General features: G+C 40.7%; 1 protein-coding gene across 9 annotated transcripts in view; it reads left to right on the top strand.

Annotated features, from left to right (window-relative positions):
* Positions 1–19,246, top strand: part of UTRN (utrophin) — a 943,118-nt gene that overhangs the window by 331,216 nt on the left and 592,656 nt on the right. For all 9 annotated transcript variants that reach the window (XM_089654601.1, XM_089654598.1, XM_089654599.1 and 6 more), the window contains 3 exons: positions 12,006–12,185; positions 13,079–13,207; positions 16,417–16,587. In XM_089654601.1, coding sequence (XP_089510727.1) covers positions 12,006–12,185; positions 13,079–13,207; positions 16,417–16,587 — 480 coding nt within the window. The remainder of the gene's footprint in view (positions 1–12,005; positions 12,186–13,078; positions 13,208–16,416; positions 16,588–19,246) is intronic.

Below are 19,246 nucleotides of genomic sequence, written 5' to 3'. Positions count from 1 at the left end.
GTCACCGGGACAAGTGTCCCTGTTGGAAGATTTACCTCTACCTCTTGTTATGGTGACAACTGTAAAACTTTACAGTTCCCATTACTTTCTGTCTTAGAGACAATCACCACCAGAAAAATGGAGAGGGTGGATTTCCTCGGGGGTCTTCAGACAGCAATAAAACCTGGCAGAGATCTTTCCACTCCAAAATAAAGTCTAAGCTATGCATACACTTTAACATAAATCAAATAACTTTAACATTAGAGAACAAAGTTACGACTTTTACAGTGGACAGCTTTGAATTATCCAGGTTGAATTTCATGCTTGGCTATAGCAATGTTCTTCTTTAACCATTCAAAAATTAGAAAGAAAACTATGTGATTTGTTTGGGTCAGGCAAAGTTCACGGTCACGCATCTTTGTAATCTGGCTGTCATTAGATCTTAAATCCTGGCAACAGAAAAGTGTACAGTTCAATGGGAACAGTGTGTACTGAAAAAGCTCTGTTCAGTGGGCATCATTTAGTAAAGTATATACACATTTGCAGTCAGTCAATAAGCCCACAAACTAAGTTGAACAACTCATGCATATAATCACAGTATTTATGGTGCACATATACATACTGCTTTGAAAGCATACATATGGCTATCCTCTAACAAATGTGGTTTGCTAAACAATTCCCGGTCCAGCGGTTGATTGTATGCCAGCTAAGTGGTTGCATACCTAGAATCAAAATTAGATTTTTCTTTAATGTTTTTTGGGGCTAGCCTACATATTTTAGTCAGCTTGTAGTTGCCTTTTATGTGGAAAAAAATACATCTTGAATATATGCTAATATCACTATAACAGTGACTTAAAAAAAAAGCCATAGTGCACATATTGCAATAGATAATACATGCTATCTTTACTGTGGCCATGCAAAATGCACCTGCAAGGCGAAAGCTGACCATAGATGGATCAAACTTTGGCTGGTTCAGTAGAATTTCGATCCATGTATGGCCTTCTCTGTTTAAAAGGCTGCACTCGCTAATCAGTGTAGCTGAGGAGTCCCTCTGTCAGAATACCATATCCCCGCAGGGAGGATTTCTCAAACCACTTCACTCGTATGGATGGCTGAACGAAAAAAAAAAAACGAAACAAATAATCTATGCCCAGTGTTAGTTCATTGCTAGCTATGAATGCTTGTTGTAATGATAAATGCCTATACTTATACAGCCTTTCTTCTGAGAGAATGGCCTTTGAGTTCTTTAGTGTGGCTCCTTTTTTTGGATTATGCCTGTTTCTATCATGAGTTTTTTTCTAAACAGAGATATTAGTTAAGCACACACACATATTTCAGAAATAGTATTTAATTCATTATTAGGTCTTCTTACTGCATAGAGTTTTTTGTGCTTTTTTTTTTATTTACATAAGAACAATAAGAGTGAGTGGTGTGTGTAGGGGCAAAGGGGACATGTAGATACAGGTAAGTAAGCAACATCTTAAGCAACGCATTAAATAGAAACCATACATGCATGAAAGCCACAGTAATAAAAAGACTTTCTATGGAGGTTAAATGCACACTGTGAATGAGGACCAACACGTTATTTAACAAGAAAGTATGCTTTACAGGATCAGGTAGGAGATCATGCTGGGACATGAACATTCACACACTCATGCTAATCAGCAGCACAGGGGTAAATTTAGTCTTCATTGTGATTTCTTGCTGTTCTTGAACATTTTCTTTTAGTTGATAAGACCCAGAGATTTTTTTCCTATGTATAATCTTGGATTTTCTTTCTTTTTTTTTTTTTTTTTCACAGACGCTTGTGATATGTTTTTGGAACAAAATGATTGTACCATAAATATGGTACAAAATATCTTTTTTTTTAATAATACAATTATTGCAAAATTACATTTATCTAATGTAATGCAATAAAGTAATAGTAAAACTGTAACCAAATAAGAACTCCACCCAAGATTGTTTATTTTTGGGTAGATAGTGATCAGGGAACATGCTGTGCAACAATATTGTGACAGGCAACTTTTTTTTACCTTACATTTTTACTTGTTAAATTATGGCTGCATTGCCTTTGTTTAATTTATTTAAAGGCCCAAGATCAAAAGTAGGAGGAGGAGATGGGGGCTATTGGTAGAGGAAATTCATTATGATAGATCTTTAAAGTGAAACTCTCTTTGTCAACTTTACCTATATTTAATTCTTTTGCTGCTAGCATTAATAAAAAGGAAGGTATCATTTAAATACTTGTTTATTTATTTTTTTTTTTTTATTTTTTCAGTTGTTTCTTGATTTGTAACCTAGGCAAAAATGATGTCATACATCCCAAGAGTATTCATGGACATTTTTCCTTCTTTCATCTGGAGAAGCGGAGGAGGGGCTTCTCAGTTAAACACCCTCTCCTGCCTGCACACCTAAGCTAAGGGCAGATGGATTCAAGGAAGTAAATGCTACATAAATCATCTGTCCTTAGGGTCAGTTCACACCAGAAATTGTGCTCTTGTGCAATTTGAGTACAGTGTGTTTGCAGCCTATTCCTTTAAATGGGCTGAAATTGCACTGCACTGCATCAAAAGTAGTGCATGCAAAATGTGCTGCAACCAAATTGCATGGTACTTTTGTACCATGGGGTTCGCATGCAGGCAAATTCATTGCATTTGCAACCTACATTTGGGTGTCATTAGCATTGCATTGATACCTGCTGTGCAGTGCCTTTTGAACTTGATGCGGGGAACACAAAAGGAGCACAAGTTTATTTGCACTGCATTCTGGTGTGAACTAGCCCTTACTCAAAATGGCCCTCACTAGGAATGCTCGGGGGGCGTTTTTCAAAGTGATTTTCAGCAAAATAAATCATGGAGACATAGATGGATGGGTGAGTTTGCTTTCAATATAAAAAATGAATTAATTAGCATTTTCAGTCGGCGTTTCTCAGATACAGTTAAAGTGGCTGTGAAGGCTCAAGGTTTTTTTACCCTTTTGCATTCTATGCATAAAGGTGAAAAACCTGTGTGCAGCAGTCACCCCAGCCCCCCTAAAACTTTCCTGAGCCCCATCTCAATCCAGCGATGTGCACGAGAGCCTCGGCTCTCCTGGGACTCTCCCTCCTCATTGGCTGATACAGCAGCAGTAGTCCTTGGCTCCCGCTACTGTCAATCACAGCCAGTGAGGAGAGAGTGAGGGGGCAGGGCTGAGCTGCACTCCGTGTGTGAATGGACACACAGAACAGTGGCTTGGGAGCGAGCCTGCTTAGGTGCCCCCATAGCAAGCCGCTTGCTATGGAAGCACTTGGCAGGAGGGAGGGGCCAGGAGTGCCAACGTGGGGCCTGAGAAGAGGGGGATCAGGGCTGCTCTGTGCATCATCACTGAGCAGGTAAATATGACATGTTTGTTATTTTTAAACAAAAAAAAAATCTGCCTTTAATATCACCTTAAAATGATAATAAATGCTTTTTTTTTTGTTAAAAATATTATAATTACCTTTTCTGTGCAACAATATTGTACAGAGTGGGCCCTACCTACTCTTTGGCAATCTGGCCTGCCGGCAAGCTTGGTCCTTAGGAGGCACTAGTGCGCATGTGCTTCTGAGCCGGGCCGTGTGAATCCATAGATAGACACACACAGATTCGGTAAGCCACGCCCCTGCTCTGTCCTCACAGGAGTTTGACTGACAGCATTGGTGCTGTGCTGCATCCAGATTAGTGTGGGAGCAGTGATGGGAGGTCAGGTAAGTGTTTAGGGATAGAGCTGGTTAGGACAGTTAGTGGGTGTTATTTACCTTAATGAAGAGAATACATTAGAGTAAAAAAAATTTACTTTAGAGCCACTCTAAGTTCTGCTTTAACCACTTGCCTACCAGGCACTTATACCCCCTTCCTTACCAGGCCAATTTTCAGCTTTCAGCGCTGCCGCACTTTGATTGACAATTGCGCGGTCATGCAACATTGTACCTATATGAAATTTTGATCATTTTTTTCTCACAAATAGAGCTTTCTTTTGGTGGTATTTAATCGCCACTAGGCGCTTTACTTTTTGCGCTATAAATAAAAAAATTGCAAAAAATTTTAAATAAAAAAAAAGTTTATTTGTTTCTTTTATAAAATTTTTCAAACAGGTATTTTTTCTCCTTCACTGATGTGCGTTGATGAGGCAGCACTGATGGGCACTGATAGGCGGCACTGATGGGCACTGATAGGCAGCACTAAAGGGCACTGATAGGCAGTACTAATGAGGTGGCACGGATAGGCGGCACTGATAGACAGCACTAATTAGGGGTCACGGATAGGCGGCACTGATAGACAGCACTAATTAGGGGTCACGGATAGGCGGCACTGATATGCAGCACTGATAGGCGGCACTGATAGGTGACACTGATTATGGGTACTGATAGACGGCACTGACTGGCATCACTGCTGGGCACTGACTGGCGGCACTGACTGGCACAACCCCTGGGCACTGACTGGTGGCACTGACTGGCAGCACTGCTGGGCTGCACTGGTGGGTGGCACTGGTGGGCAGCACTGGTGGGTGGGCACAGGTGGGTGGCACTGGTGGGCACAGGTGGGTGGCACTGGTGGGCACAGGTGGGTGGCACTGCTGGGCACATGTAGGTGGCACTTCTGGGCACAGGTAGGTGGCACTGCAGAGTGGCACAGGTGGGTGCACTGCTGGGCACAGGTGGGGGCACTGCTGGGCACAGGTGGGGGCACTGCTGGGCACGGGTGGGCGGAGCTAGTGGGCGCACTGCTGGGTGGAACTTGCGGGTGTCACTGCTGGGCACCGATCATCAGGGCACTGATCATCAGTGCCCTGATGATCGGTGCCGATCCCCGCTCTGACAACTGCCGGTTCTCGGCAGTACTTTCCTCACGATCTGACAGCGTGAAGAAAGTGCAGCCGAGAACCGGCACTTGCATTTCCCTGTGATCAGCGTGTCATTGGACACCGCTGATCACGTGGTAAAAGGCCGCTGTGATTGGCCTTTTACCACATCACGTGATCAGCTGTGTCCGTAGGACACAGCGATCACGGAGATCGCCGGGTGCGCGCCCCCTGGGGCGCGCAGGACAGCGCGTTCTGGGAGGACGTCATATGACGTCCACCCAGAACTGGCCAGCCGCGGTGAAGCCGTCATTCGGCTATGCGCGGTCGGCAAGAGATTAAAGGAGAGTTCTTAAGCTACAGTAACTATTGCTTTGGACCCCTGATCAGACATACAATATACAGTTTATGTGTATATACACTGCTCATAAAAATTAAAGGAACACTTTTTTAATCAGAGTATAGTATCAAGTCCATTAAACTCCCAGGATACTGATCTGGTCAGTTAAGTAGCAGAGGGGGTTGTTAATCAGTTTCAGCTGCTTTGGTGTTAACAGGTACACTAGATGGGCAACAATGGGACAACCCCCAAAACAGAAATGCTTTTACAGGTGGAGGCCACAGACATTATTTTCCCTACCCATCTTTTCTTACTGTTTTTTTTTACAAGTTTTGCATTTGGCTAGGGTCAGTGCCACTACTGGTATCATGAGGCGATACCTGGACCCTACAGAGGTTGCACAGGCAGTCCAACTCCTGGCCAGAAGGTTTGCTGTGTCTCCCAGCACAGTCTCAGTCTCAAGTGCATGGAGGAGATTCCGGGAGACAGACAGTTACTCTAGGAGAGCTGGACAGGGCAGTAGGAAGGTCCTTAACCCATCACCAGGACTGGTATTTGCTCCTTTGTGCAAGGAGGAATAGGATGAGCACTGATGATAAAAACCTGCACTAAATGTGACACAAATGGTAAAACAGCAGCTGTCAAAAAATGCAGGCAACATACAATAAAAATATTAAAACAATGTGCAGCACTAGTTCACCCCACATATACATACAAAAAACATATAATCAAATATAGTCCTCAAAATAAGTCCATAGTGTGTGACTGAAAATCATAAAAAGCCCATATCCGTAGGAAGAAACTGTGCCACAAAAGAGAGAAAGAGATTCTCCACTGCCAACACTCACAGTCTCTTACCAGAAAAAATTACCACAGATCATGTGGTCATAACAGCACATATTGGGTATGATGGCATATTGGGTATTGATGGCAAGGAGTCTTCTCTACCGGAATTTTTCCACTGCTCACCTTAAGACCACATTATGTGCTCAACATGTGAACAGACTTGTGTACACCCTCTGTGGTCTTCCTCCAGCTTATCTCCCGGCACAGCCACAGTATACACTAGTCCAGCTGGTGCTCTCATAGAATATGTATTATGGAAAACAGAAAAATGGAATCATACTACTCTTTATTTATAAAACAATCTATTATCGCCCAGATGAAAAACACTTACAAAATGTAAGAAACAAGCCAGCATATAATATAGAATTTTGTTACATGGCTCACCACCACGCTTTCCCCAATGATCTTCAGGTTAAAACTTCTAGGGCTCAGCTACTTCCACCTATACGTGTTATGCCTCAGATTCTGGCTTCCTTAGTAGGTGTCTTTGAATTCAGTCCTCTGTAGGTTGATAATTTTAATTTCCATCAGTTGATGGGGAATCCTTATATTCCTAACACATTACCCAGTCTATTTCAGTACAGATATCCAGCATGATATTTATCCCCATTGGGATCTGATGTGTTTTCAAAGTGTTCCTTTAATTTTTTTGAGCAGTGTATACAGTGTGTATATATATATATATATATATATCTGAAGATACATGAGCTCACCACTGTGCTGATTGTCCTTACCAGTCCACTGTCCAGTCATAGGCTGGGAGGGGGTCCGTGGCAGTCTGAGCTCAAAGTGGGTTGACAAGTAAACTCTTGCTAAATAATGAGAATGGATGTAAAGTACATAAAGTAAATAAAGAAAAGAGCAAAAAACAGCATATTTAATTTTCTGCTTGAGGTGATGAGCACTTGGGTACTCAGAAAACCTCATTATCACACCCCTGCATTAACCTGATCGTCACAAGCAATACTAAAACCTGTAGCATTATTTGCATTCATTGGACTTTGTCTGGCCACTTTAAAAGACCATAATTCGAAAATCAAACACTGTGCAGTTCAGCTATGAACCAGCTATTTTCATTACTCTGTATTTGTGTGCAAAGCACTTTATTTAATCATACATGCTCCGATCCCTTCCTCAAATAACAAAATACACACAGCTTGCCACTGCATCAGCATTAATTGGGCTGAGATTTCTTTCTGAATTATGAGTACACAGCAAAAACAAATTGTGCCTGACTTATTAAATGACTTAATTATAACTCACTTGTGGCTTAGCTGCACCAGGATGCAAATTACTTTTGGATAATGAATCTTTAATCGCTTCAAATTGCAAATTGCATGCTGCATAAATTCTGTTGATGGATATTTACTGAATCTGTTTATATTAATGCTTTTTCTTTACTCTTTAAACTTTGTTGGCGGCAGAATTTCTGTACTTTGGAATTATTTTCAACTTGTAGAAATCATTTTATTGAAAAAGAATTTAGTTTCTCTAGGAGGGCCAGACATTTGTTAATTGGATAATAATTCATAAATTAAACAGAACAGTTGTGCAGGTTAAAAATGCTTCTTCCTTGTAAATTAATGGCAAAAAGAACCTTAAAGTGGATGTAATCCTAACAATGAATTTCTCCTATTTGCTCTCTTTTGGTCTGCTAAATATACCATTGAAAGTGTTTTGGCATATCTGTTCAATGAATGCAAAGGATACTTGTTGATCTGATACCTTCCAGTGAGGAGAGGTCTGTGTTCTTTGTAATCCGTCAGAAATTAAAAAGGCTGGGCTAACAACGTGTTTAAAAATTAAGAGCTGTTTTGTCATCTTAAAGAGGAGTAGGAGCGCACTTTATTTCTCATACATAGTTACATAGTTAGTCTGGCTGCAAAAGACAAAAGTCTATCCAGTTCAACCAAAAAATAAGGTTATAATCATATACCCACTAATGATCCAGAGGAAGGCAAAAAAAACCCAGCAAAGCATGATCCAAGTTGCTCCTTCAGGGGAAAAAAATCCTTCCTGGTCCCCCAAGAGGCAATCGGATATTCCCTGGATCAACTTTACCTATAAATGTTAGTAACCAGTTATATTCTGTGTATCTAAGAGAGAATCCAGGCCTTTTTTAAAGCAATCCACTGAGCTGGCCAGAACCAACTCTTGAGGGAGTCTATTCTACATTTTCACAGCCCTTACTGTGAAGAAACCTTTCCGTATTTGGAGACTAATCTCTTTTCCTTACATTATACATTATATGATACATTAACAGTTATTTTCTATACTTGAGGCTGGTAAATATAGCATATAGGATAAAGCAAGATGAAATGTGCATGTAGTTCAGAGATGTACTAAGTATGTTTGGTTTTTTTTTTTTGCCTTGACATACACTTTAATCTAAACCAGGGCTTAGCTTATATGTGCTGTTGAAGGCTTTACTCTTAGGGGCCTTCAAAGGCTGTGGAGCTGATTTGCTAAAAAAGAAGAGACTGTTCAGGTAAAGTGTATCTAAGGCCTCGTTCACACAGCACGTACATAACCGCATGCCCATGGAGGGCTGTGTTTACCTGCATGGTTATGCACTGGTGTTCCATGCATCTCCGTGCAGTCAGCCCAGTTGCTGTCAAATGGAACGCAGTGGCTGCATGGACACAGCCGCTGCTCCCAATGTGACATACATGTGGGTGTGTGCAAACACATACAATATATGCGCCCTGTGTGAATGAAGTCTAATAACTTAAACTTTTTTTTTGTTTGGATAAAGTAGGGAAGGTAATAGAACCATTGTTAGGTTTTTTTTTTATTGCTGTCTGTGTCTCTGCTAGGGATATTGAACTTCCCTATTTGTCCTGGTGACCAGTGTCAGCGAGATGGAAAGTGAAGGAAAATCAAATATTTTGAGTTGCACTTGGGGAGAATTTTCCTCTCACGTGCCATTCTGGGACAGTAAGCAGGAGAAATCTCAGGCAAAAAATAAACTATCAAGGGTTATGACCCTTTCTTATTCAAAAATAAAAATAAAAATTGTTTAGGCTGTACACTGTAAAGAAGTTTGGTTTTTGTAATAGAGTTTCCTATTGGACTGGTTGCAAGACAGGAATTGAAGGTAAATCTCTTCAAGGAAACACAGAAGGCAAATAAAGAACAAAACAAAAAAAAATACTGCAAAGTCAATGTTTCAGAGCTTAAAAAATAAGGTGAAGCCTGTATGAAATTATGCAAACATTGCTAGTATACGGTAATGCCTAGGACTGCTAAAAAATTTATTTCTACCCTTGCAGTCAAATTTGAGAAACCCCCTATATTTGTTATGTGTTGAAACTGACACATCATACAAACAATAAAAATAATTAAACAAATATAAGACAAGCAGCAAATTTGATGCAATTATTTATTTTTACACGTTACGCAATGTTAAATCGCACGTTCACCCATCTCCACTATTTCCCTCCACTCCACTCCTCCTTCCATCCTCTATATGTATTGCGCTGTGTTTTATTTTGTTTTTGTACCTTTTTTTAAGTAAAAATGTCCAGCCCCGCCTCCCCATGCTTGTCATTCACCTTAGTTGAATGGCATGCACACTCACCCTGCCTCCTGGGATATGCACATCACATATCCCTGGAGGCATATCCTTTCATTCAGGAAAGGAGGAGTGGGCGTACCTATTAGCACATCATCAGGAGGCCTCAATGACCTCAGAAAGAACATGGTGGCGTGGGACAGAGCTGTGGCTGGCCATGAGAGGATCTCAACAGGACAATGCTGGATCCACCGGATGGCTGAATATCTAAAATGTGCCAATGGCGCTTTAAGGTAAGTAGCGTGAAAAAAAAAAACAAGGGGGCGAATCGTGTGGAGATCTGCTTTAATAGGAACTTGTAACAAATATAAAGGAGGTGTTATCCTAGTTTGGCTGCAAAAGTGCAAATATACTTTCGGCTGGGTTCACACTGATGCGGTGCAGAATTTGCAGCGTTTTCTGTGCGACTTCCACACCGCATCAGAATTGCACCCGGTTCATGCGAACCGCTGCGGGTGTGTATGTTAGCAACACCCCGAAATCGGTCCGCAAAACACGATGCGATGTGCAGAGTTGGATCGCATAGGTGTGAATACCCATGCGATCCGATTTTAGTGCGGGCCAAAAAAAGGGTTCTGCATCTTTTTAGTGCGGGGGGGAACTCTTGCTGGAGCCGCAGCTTTAGAAGGAAGAGGCCGGTTGCCGGGACAACATGTTTCGCACGCATGCATTCTACTCCACTGACAGGCATTCTACTCCACTGCTTCCCTCTGAGCGGACGGGCCGTCCATCTTGGAACCTGGCTTCCTAAAGCCACAGGCTGGTTATTTATTTTTTTACCATATGACTTATTAAAGGTACACCTCCATACAAGGTGTATTATTTTTATCACAAAACTACACAGCGCCTGGCTCCTGTTCATACCTCCCACAAACTGATGTGTTTTTACCATGGCAGCAGTGAATTTTTTCCCCACCAATCATAGTTGACATATACCATTCACTTATTTCCTTTGGGACACATCTGTGCGCTTTTATCCAGACCGTTCAAAAAAGTATTTAGTCAGCCACCAATTGTGCAAGCTCTTTGGTCTTCACCATAGTGGAGTTTGGAGTGTGACTGTTTGAGGTTGTGGACAGGTGTCTTTTATACTGATAACAAGCTCAAACAGGTGCCATTGATACAGGTAATGAGTGCAGGACAGAGGAGCCTTTTAAAGAAGAAGGTACAGGTCTGTGAGAGCCAGAAATCTTGCTTGTTTGTAGGTGACCAAATACTTATTTTCCACCATAATTTGCAAATAAATTCTTTCCAAATCAGCCAATGTGATTATCTGGATTTTTTTTCTCATTTTGTCTCTCATAGTTGAAGTTTACCTATGATGCCAATTACAGGCCTCTCTCATCTTTTTAAGTAGGAGAACTTGCACAATTGGTGGCTGACTAAATACCGTATTTTTCGCCGTATAAGACGCACTTTTTCTTCCCCAAAACTGGGGGGGAAATGTCAGTGCGTCTTATAAGGCGAATATGGAGCGGCCGGTCCAGTATTTCCACCGCGGCCGTGTCAGAATACCGGGCCGGCCGCTCAGCTCTGCAGCGGGACCTTACCTGTTCCTCTATCCAGCGGCGTGCTGTCTTCCCGGCTTCTGTAGTGTGGGCACTGGGCATGACAGCCGGGTGCCAAGTGCGCATGCGCAAGAAGCGGTGCGCTTTGTGAATGGTAAGGCGGCACCTGGGACACATGACAGATCCCAGAAGCCGCCGGACCAATCACAAAGCGCAAGTGCTTCTCGCTCATGCGCACTGGGCACCCGGCTGTCATGCCGAGCGCCATTACAGAAGCCGGGAAGACAGCGCGCGGCTGGATCGAGGAACAGGTAAGATCGGGTACCTGTCAAATTCAGGTACCCACTCCCCACCTCCCCAAAGGTCAGCAGTCATCTGTACTGTCCGCAGTCTCTGGTCATCCCTGTGCTGTCCGCAGTCTTTGGTCATCCCTGTGCTGTCCGCAGTCTCTGGTCATCTCCTGTACTGTGTCTGCAGTCCATTAGTTCAGAATTTTTTTTTTCCTGTTTTCTGCCTCTAAAACCTAGGTGCGTCTTATGGTCAGGTGCGTCTTATACGGAGAAAAATATGGTACTTTTTTGCCCCACTGTATATATACATATATATATATATATATATATATATATATATAAAGTTATTATATATATATATATATATATATATATAAAATGACAGCATTAGGTTTGGTGTAGAATAAAGTATAGCTCTGTAGTACCTATAACACGATTTCCTGTTTTTATGCTTTGGCCATTCTACAGATTTAAAATAATATATGCACATAATAGGTGTTGTAAGTTACAGTGACTAAAGCACTTTGAGGTTAGTGGTGAGAGGAGAATAGATGGTGAGTGCCCTGTGCTGCTAAACAGTGTGTGAAACAAGAGGGAGTTTGAAGGGTTTGCCGGCGTGCTCTGAATAATCAGGCCTGCTTCTTTTGTAGAATGTACTGAAGGAGCTAGAGAGGAGGAAAGCTGATTTGAACAGCGTGACGGAGAGTAGTGCAGCGCTGCAATGCCTAGTGGAGGGAAGCGAGATCATCCTGGAAGAAAAGCTGTGTGTCCTTAATGCTGGCTGGAGCAGAGTACGTACCTGGACAGAGGATTGGTGCAATACTCTGCTGGTAAGTAAGCAGCAATACTATAGCATAACACACTAAATCTAATAGCAATAATTATTGTGGACAATTAACAATTTAGAGTCTTTTCTGTTCTTTTTAATGAAAACACATGTTCCCTGGCGCCATAAAATATCAGCATCCAGATTTTGGTAATTGCACACATTTTTTTCACATTTTTGTTCTCCTTTGATATATGTGAAACCTAATTTTTGGGTTTCCTAAAAGAGTAATTTCAGGAGAGTAAAGGAGATCAGTGCTTTGTTTATTTCACTGCTGCTTCACCATCCTTACAGGATGCTGTATAATTTGTATTGTTTGTTCTTTAGAAAATTCTTGTGAAGTTATATTTTATATATTTAATTTTTTGTTTGTTAATTTCAGGTTTGCCAGTAAGCCCTGGTTTACACCGCTGTGACTTCAGGTGCAACATACGATTTACAAATCGCACCTGAAGTCGCATCTAATGTATTTCTATGGCACTGTCTTAATAGGTGCAATTTCAAGTAGCGCAATTTGAAAAATAGTTCCTGCATTACTCTTTCACCACTTCAGTGTGATGTAACTCTTCTAGACTATAAGGTAAAGGACACTAAAATCGCACCTGTATCTATATCAGCACTACTTTGAAGTCGCGCTTTAAATGGGACCAAATTGCACCACTTTGAAATCGCATGAGAACCAGGGATACTAGTTATGACATATTCAAAGAGTCACTGTCATGCCATGCATTTTTGCTGACCTGTTGTTTTATTATACTCTCTTCCCCATTTTATGTGTCCTAAATTCTGGACCATTCTCTAATGTCACCATTCAGTGCCACCTCTGGTAATTAACAAGTATTAATGGCCATTCACTTAACTGCTTTCTGCCAATGCCCCATCTCTGTCTTTTGTTAGAATCACCAGAGTCAGATGGAGATTTTCGATGAGAATGTTGCTCACATAAGCACTTGGCTCTACCAAGCAGAAGCCCTCCTTGATGAGATTGAGAAAAAGCCAGTTGTCAAGAAAGAAGAAACTGTGAAGGTAGTGTTTCACTTACACTGAATTCTGAATGACCTGCATGTCGTTTGGCCTGTCTTGTGGCCATTGACTACTTTTGGATGACTTCTTGTAAACCAGAACTAATTTTCTTAAGCTTTTTAAACTTGGCCTGCAAGTTTCTGCATCTGTGGTTATAAATGAGGCTATGAGTAATATGCAGATAGCTTGGATAGATTCTATGTCCGAGCAGCAAAATAGCAGCAGCCTCATTTATATTAGTCTTGTATAGAAGAACACCAGTTATTACTGTTACCAGTGATGTTCTAAATCAGGATTACTGTACCATGATATTATTGTCACATGAATGAAAGTGAATAGGTATTAAAGTCCAATATCTGCTAAATACTTGAAGTTTTAGTTTATAATGCATGTGTGGTGTTTAGGGGAATGATGCACATTTTTAATGCGCAATATTATAATTGTTTCTGATTGTAAAATCGTTTAAATATATACACAATTAAGTAGTACAAGGGCCTGACTGATAACCTGAAAATTGTGTTTACGTAGTGTTAGCAAATTTAAAAGAGATTGTACAAAAAGGTTGTAATGTGTATGGCCATCTTAGTTCCCATTCACTTATATGTGGATTGGAACCGCATCCAATCCACATGACATGTGGAAAAACATTGCTTCCTATGGTGCCTGATTACATATGTCAGGTGCACTGGCAGTGCGGATTTAGTGCGGTTTTAAAAAGAGTCATGTCCGCTTTCTGAGCAGTGCGGTCTGGTTCAGGTGTGGATTACAGGCTATTGAATTCTGTGGGAGCCGTTTTTAATCCACATATGTGTGAACAAGATAAGACCCTGAGCTAATCCTGTCCTGAACCTGATGTAAATCTATCATGAACCTGTGAACAACTACTGTATCAATTAGCTTTGAAAGCTGAGCTTCAATCCGCACCGCACATGTGTGAATCAGCTCTGGATTCATTTTACAATTCTACTAAAGAGACAAAGGGGGTGAAATACTAAAACTGGAGAGTGCAAAATCTGGTGCAGCTCTGGTTTCTATGCAGAGCTGCACCAGATTTTGCACTCTACAGTTTAATTAAATCAACCCCGATGTTAGAATTTAAGACCAAATAATAGAGACATCATCTTTTTGAATATATGCTGTTGATTTGATTCACACAATGGCTTCACATACAGTGCTCAGCATAAATGAGTACACCTCAACAGATTTGTCAGAAAACTTTTACTTTCCTTTCAGAATCAACATTTTCTATGGGACACTATACTACAATATACTCCCACCAATGCGGGCCATTGACTGCAAACAAGATTTGTTAATTTGCACACACGAAAAAAGTATTTTTCGTAACAAATTCATTCAAGACCATGTTGCAAAAATGAATACACCCCAATTAAATTCATAGGAGCAAAGCTATATTTTAGACAAAAAAATCCTAATGACCAAGAATTCAACTACAGGTGAGTCTAATTATTCATTAAGCAGGTGGCCAGCAGACAGTTGATTATAAAAGGGAGTTAATTAACAAAGAAAACCCCTTCCCATTTCATGCTGTCAGCAATGCCACCACATGGAAGAGAAATGTCACAAGGCCTGAGAAAGAAAAAATGTCTTTATGCAAATAAGGTGAAGGCTAAAAGAAGATCAGCAAAGCTTTACCTATCAGTCAGAATACTGTAGCAAAAGTGATAAAAACATTTAACAAACAAGGAATTGCAACCATCTCACAAAGACGTTCAGTCCAGGCCATCCACGGAAGTTAACACCTCAACAGGAGCGTCTTCTGATGAGAAGGGTTGAAGAAAATCGCCACATAAGTTCACTGCAGTTAGCTAAAGAAGTAGAAAGCCAAACTGGGGTGATTGTTCCCGTGACACAATAGGGCATACACTGCAGAGGAATGGCATGCATAGGTGTTTTCCACAAAGGAAGCCTCGTAAAGCCCATACACAAAAAAGCCTGTCTAGAATTTGCCAGCTCCCATGCTGAAAAAGAAAGAAGACTACTGGGACTCTGGAGTGATGAGACCAAGATAAATGTTTTTGGAACTGATGGCTTCAAAACTGTATGGCTTCACAAAAGTGAGATGTACAAAGAAAAATGGATGGTGCCTACAGTGAAACATGGCATCATGAATTCACAGATGTGCTGCTTTATATTGAAAGAGAAGATGCTACCATCACTCCGTGCCCTTGGTTGTCGTGCAATTTTCCAACATGACAATGATCCAAAACACACATCTAAGGCCACTGTTGCATTTCTGAAGAAGAACAGGGTGAAAGTGATTCACTGGCCAAGTATGTCTCCTGATCTGAACCCAATCGAACACCTATGGGGAATTCTGAAGAGACAAGTTGAGCATCACTCGCCATCCAGCATCCAGGCCCTCAAAGAGGTCGTTCTTAAAGAATGGAAAAGATAGATGTTGCAATATGTTGCCAATTTGTTCATTCCATGCCGAGAAGACTTGGTGCTGTCCTTGCAAATCATGGTGGACATACAAAATACTAGATGGAGTAGTTTTTGTTATATTATAAACCTTACCTTACTTTCATGTAATGAGCTAAACAAATGTTCTATAAAACTCAGTTTTGTCAAAATTTTGGAAATTGTTCTTGTGTTCATTGAGATATTGATTAAAATCTTACTTTTCAAAAGGGGTGTACTCATTTATGCTGAGCACTGTATGTTTTAGTGATTCCATCTTCCTGCTCAGGTTTCTGAAAGCTTTGCTCCCCAAATGACCAGCGCAAATTCAAATATGGGAGTTTCCCTCCTTCTGTTCTCCTTGTGCTTGAGTGGGTTTCCTTGCACACTCCAAAGACATACTGGTAGGTAACTGGATCCTGTCTAAATTGGCCCTAGTATGTGTATTCATGCATGAGATAGGGACTTTAGAATTGAAGCTTCTTGAAGGCAGGGACTGACGTGAATTTATTATATGTAAAGTGCTACATAAATAACAGTAACAGTGGAGCAACTTATTAAACTTCACAGCAAAGGATGTGACTCATGGATGAATCTGTCATGACAGATCCTCTTTCAAAATTGGTTATTTTAATATATTAACCTATCTGATCCTTAAGCATTTGATATAGATTCAGATACCTTTAATTTATTTGAATATTTCAGGTTGCTAACTGACATTAATGCAACATACTTACAAGAGTGTGTTTCAGAATATATAGATAATTGTCATTTATGGTGTTTATTTTCAGCGCCTGCTGTCAGAGCTTGATGACGTCAGTCTCAGAGTGGATAATGTTCGTGACCAGGCCATAATTCTTATGAACAGTCGTGGTAATTCTTGTCGTGAATTGGTAGAACCAAAGCTGGCTGAACTGAACCGCAACTTTGAGAAAGTCTCTCAACACATAAAGGCTGCCAAGGTAACAATAATGCATGCCAGTGATCAGAATGGTTACAGAATGATTTGTAGTAATGCAGACATATCTTACTTTCTGTCTTTAAACCATGGTTATTATTATTACAGGCATAGAAACAATTCATAAGTGTTAAAAGAGAACATGTTACAGTTTATAAGATATATGCTTATGTTTTATAATGAAGAATTGTAGATCACTAAAGTGGTTGTAAAGTGATTTTTTAAAAAATAACAAACATGATATACTTACCTGCTCTGTTCAATGGTTTTGCACAGAGCAACCATGATCCTCCTTCTCGGGTCCCTAACTGGTGCTCTTGGCTCCTCCTCCCTTCTGAGTGCCCCCATAGCAAGCCATTTTCTATGGTGGCACTCATGTGGGCTCGATCCCAAACTGTGCTGTGTATGCTCGGCCCTGCCCCCTGCTCCCTCTTCACAGGCTGTGATTGACAGTCTTTGGCTCCTGCTACTGTCTCCCATGGACAGTGAGGAGAGAGAGAACTGCTCTCAGGCACATCGCTGGTTCAAGGTTGAGCTCAGGTTAGCATAATGGGGGGCTTGGGGAGGAGCTTCATAAGGAAGGTTTTTTTTACCTTAATGCAGAGAATGCATCAGGATAAAAAATCTTCTACCTTAGAACCACTTTAAGTGTAACTACTCTTGTGCTGCAAAATAAGGATGCTTTGACAACAAGTCCACTCAAAATGCATATAATTATTATGGGTGTACATTAGTGGGTTGAGCAACCCACTGGCTTATTTCCTTCCTAAGCTCGGCCATTTTAAAGTCAAAATAGAGAGCTACTCTTCTTGCGGAGCTTCCATAATGTAAGATTAATAAATAATTGTGGAATACAGAGACTAGTAGAACTTTGTAATGGTCACTGGCATAATGGTCATGACAGTCTTTGGGTGTTTGTCAGTGGCATAAGTTTCAAATCAAGCTGAGACACCTCTGAGATCATTCAGAATTCATTGATGGGTGCATTTGACCTGAAGCTGACCACCACCTGACCTGCATTCCACCGACTTCAGGCGGGTTTCACATTCCCATAGACTTGTATAGGAATTCAAACCCATCTCACACGGATAAAGCCGATCGACACAAACAATAGGAAAGTTCAGTGTGAATCAAAGTACAACCAACAGATAACTGTCCCTTTTGAAGGCTTCTTTTACGGCTTAGGTTTTTCAGATTTTGTCAGTTATGGTATTTGTTCCTGTACCAAAGTGCTTGTAAGTGAAGAAATAAGGGCAACTGTACCATTAGTGAAACCTTCTTTAGCACTAACCTGGACTAAAAACCTCTACCCAAGCCTTTTGCTCAACTCTCGCACAACTATATGATGTTTATCGGTTTACTGCACCACCAGTAGAAGTTCTCTTCAGTGCTGCACAGTAAGCCCTCATACTACCAACATCTCCATTCTCAGAGTATGGTCCAATACAAGTCTATGATCGCTCACTATCCAGAAGTGGACAGTGCTGAAGAGGACTTCTGCTGAAGATACAGTAAACAGTCTAGTGGAAATAGACTGTGCTACCTAAGCAAGAAGCTAGGGTGGGGTGTTTAGTCCAGATTAGTTGTTCAGCATGGACAAAGGTTGGGTTAAGAGTAGGTTTATGAAAGGTACAGTTGTAAAGTCAATCTTTTCTTAAAATTCCTGTCCATTTTTTATAGCCGTCAATAGGACAGAAAGTAACAGGAAATCTAAAATTTGACAGTTGTCAATGGAATAGGAGGTGAGGGGAACTCTTCCAATGTAGTGTTTTTTTCTGGTGACAGTTGTTCCTAGAGGAGACCTCCCCTTTATTCTCTTAATTCTTTTATATCTCTCCATTGGCATCCAGTTATGAAATAAAAAACTTTCATAAGTGCCTAATGCATGTATTATTTTTGTCACTGCAGCTTATTCACTGTTTTGTATCCAAAAATGGATTTTTCAGTTTGCTAAAGGCATTTATTGCCGAATCAGGTGTGTTTAGCACATACTTTTTGAGGACTTTAGCAAAAAGTCAGCTCACAATTATTATCACACAAGTTATGGTACAGTAAGGTGTCTGTTGTGCAGACCAAGAGAGCTGAGAGGTGGTAATAAAACCATATTTTACTGAAATATTGTAACAGTTCATAGAAAATAAGTCTTTTGCACATTTAAATGCCAATATCATGCGAACAAATAAAAGATTTCGCACTTATCTGTGCTCAAAATGAACATTTTTAGGCAAAAATTATCTTAGGGCTAGCTAACTAATACAATTATCATAACTCATCCATTTTAGGTAATTAATCCTAATTGGACTAATTTAATTAGGCAAACAACAAAGCTCAGTAACCATATCAGCTGAACTCAACTGACTGCAATTTATCTTTCGCTAATGTGATTGTGTGTTATGGGTTACTATATGTGTACTTAATCACTGCTATCTGCACTACCTTATTAAAGAGTTTTCCGCTCTTCCTTTGTTATGGGTTACTGAATTTGTACTTCACCACTGCTATCTACAGTACTTTTTAAAATGTTTACTCCCCTTCCTGTACATTAATCCAGTCTGATCTTGGAGCTCTAGATAACTAGAAGTGTTTAAAGGATAAGGTGACCCTTAGCAACGTGTTACATGTTACATCCGTGTTTAGGATGTAACACGTAACATGTTATTATG

The sequence above is a fragment of the Staurois parvus genome, unplaced genomic scaffold (assembly GCF_062004578.1).
Source record: "Staurois parvus isolate SC_StPar_1 unplaced genomic scaffold, SC_StPar_1.0 ptg000780l, whole genome shotgun sequence".
NCBI lineage: Eukaryota > Metazoa > Chordata > Amphibia > Anura > Ranidae > Staurois > Staurois parvus.
This window is presented reverse-complemented; position numbering and strand designations above follow the sequence as displayed.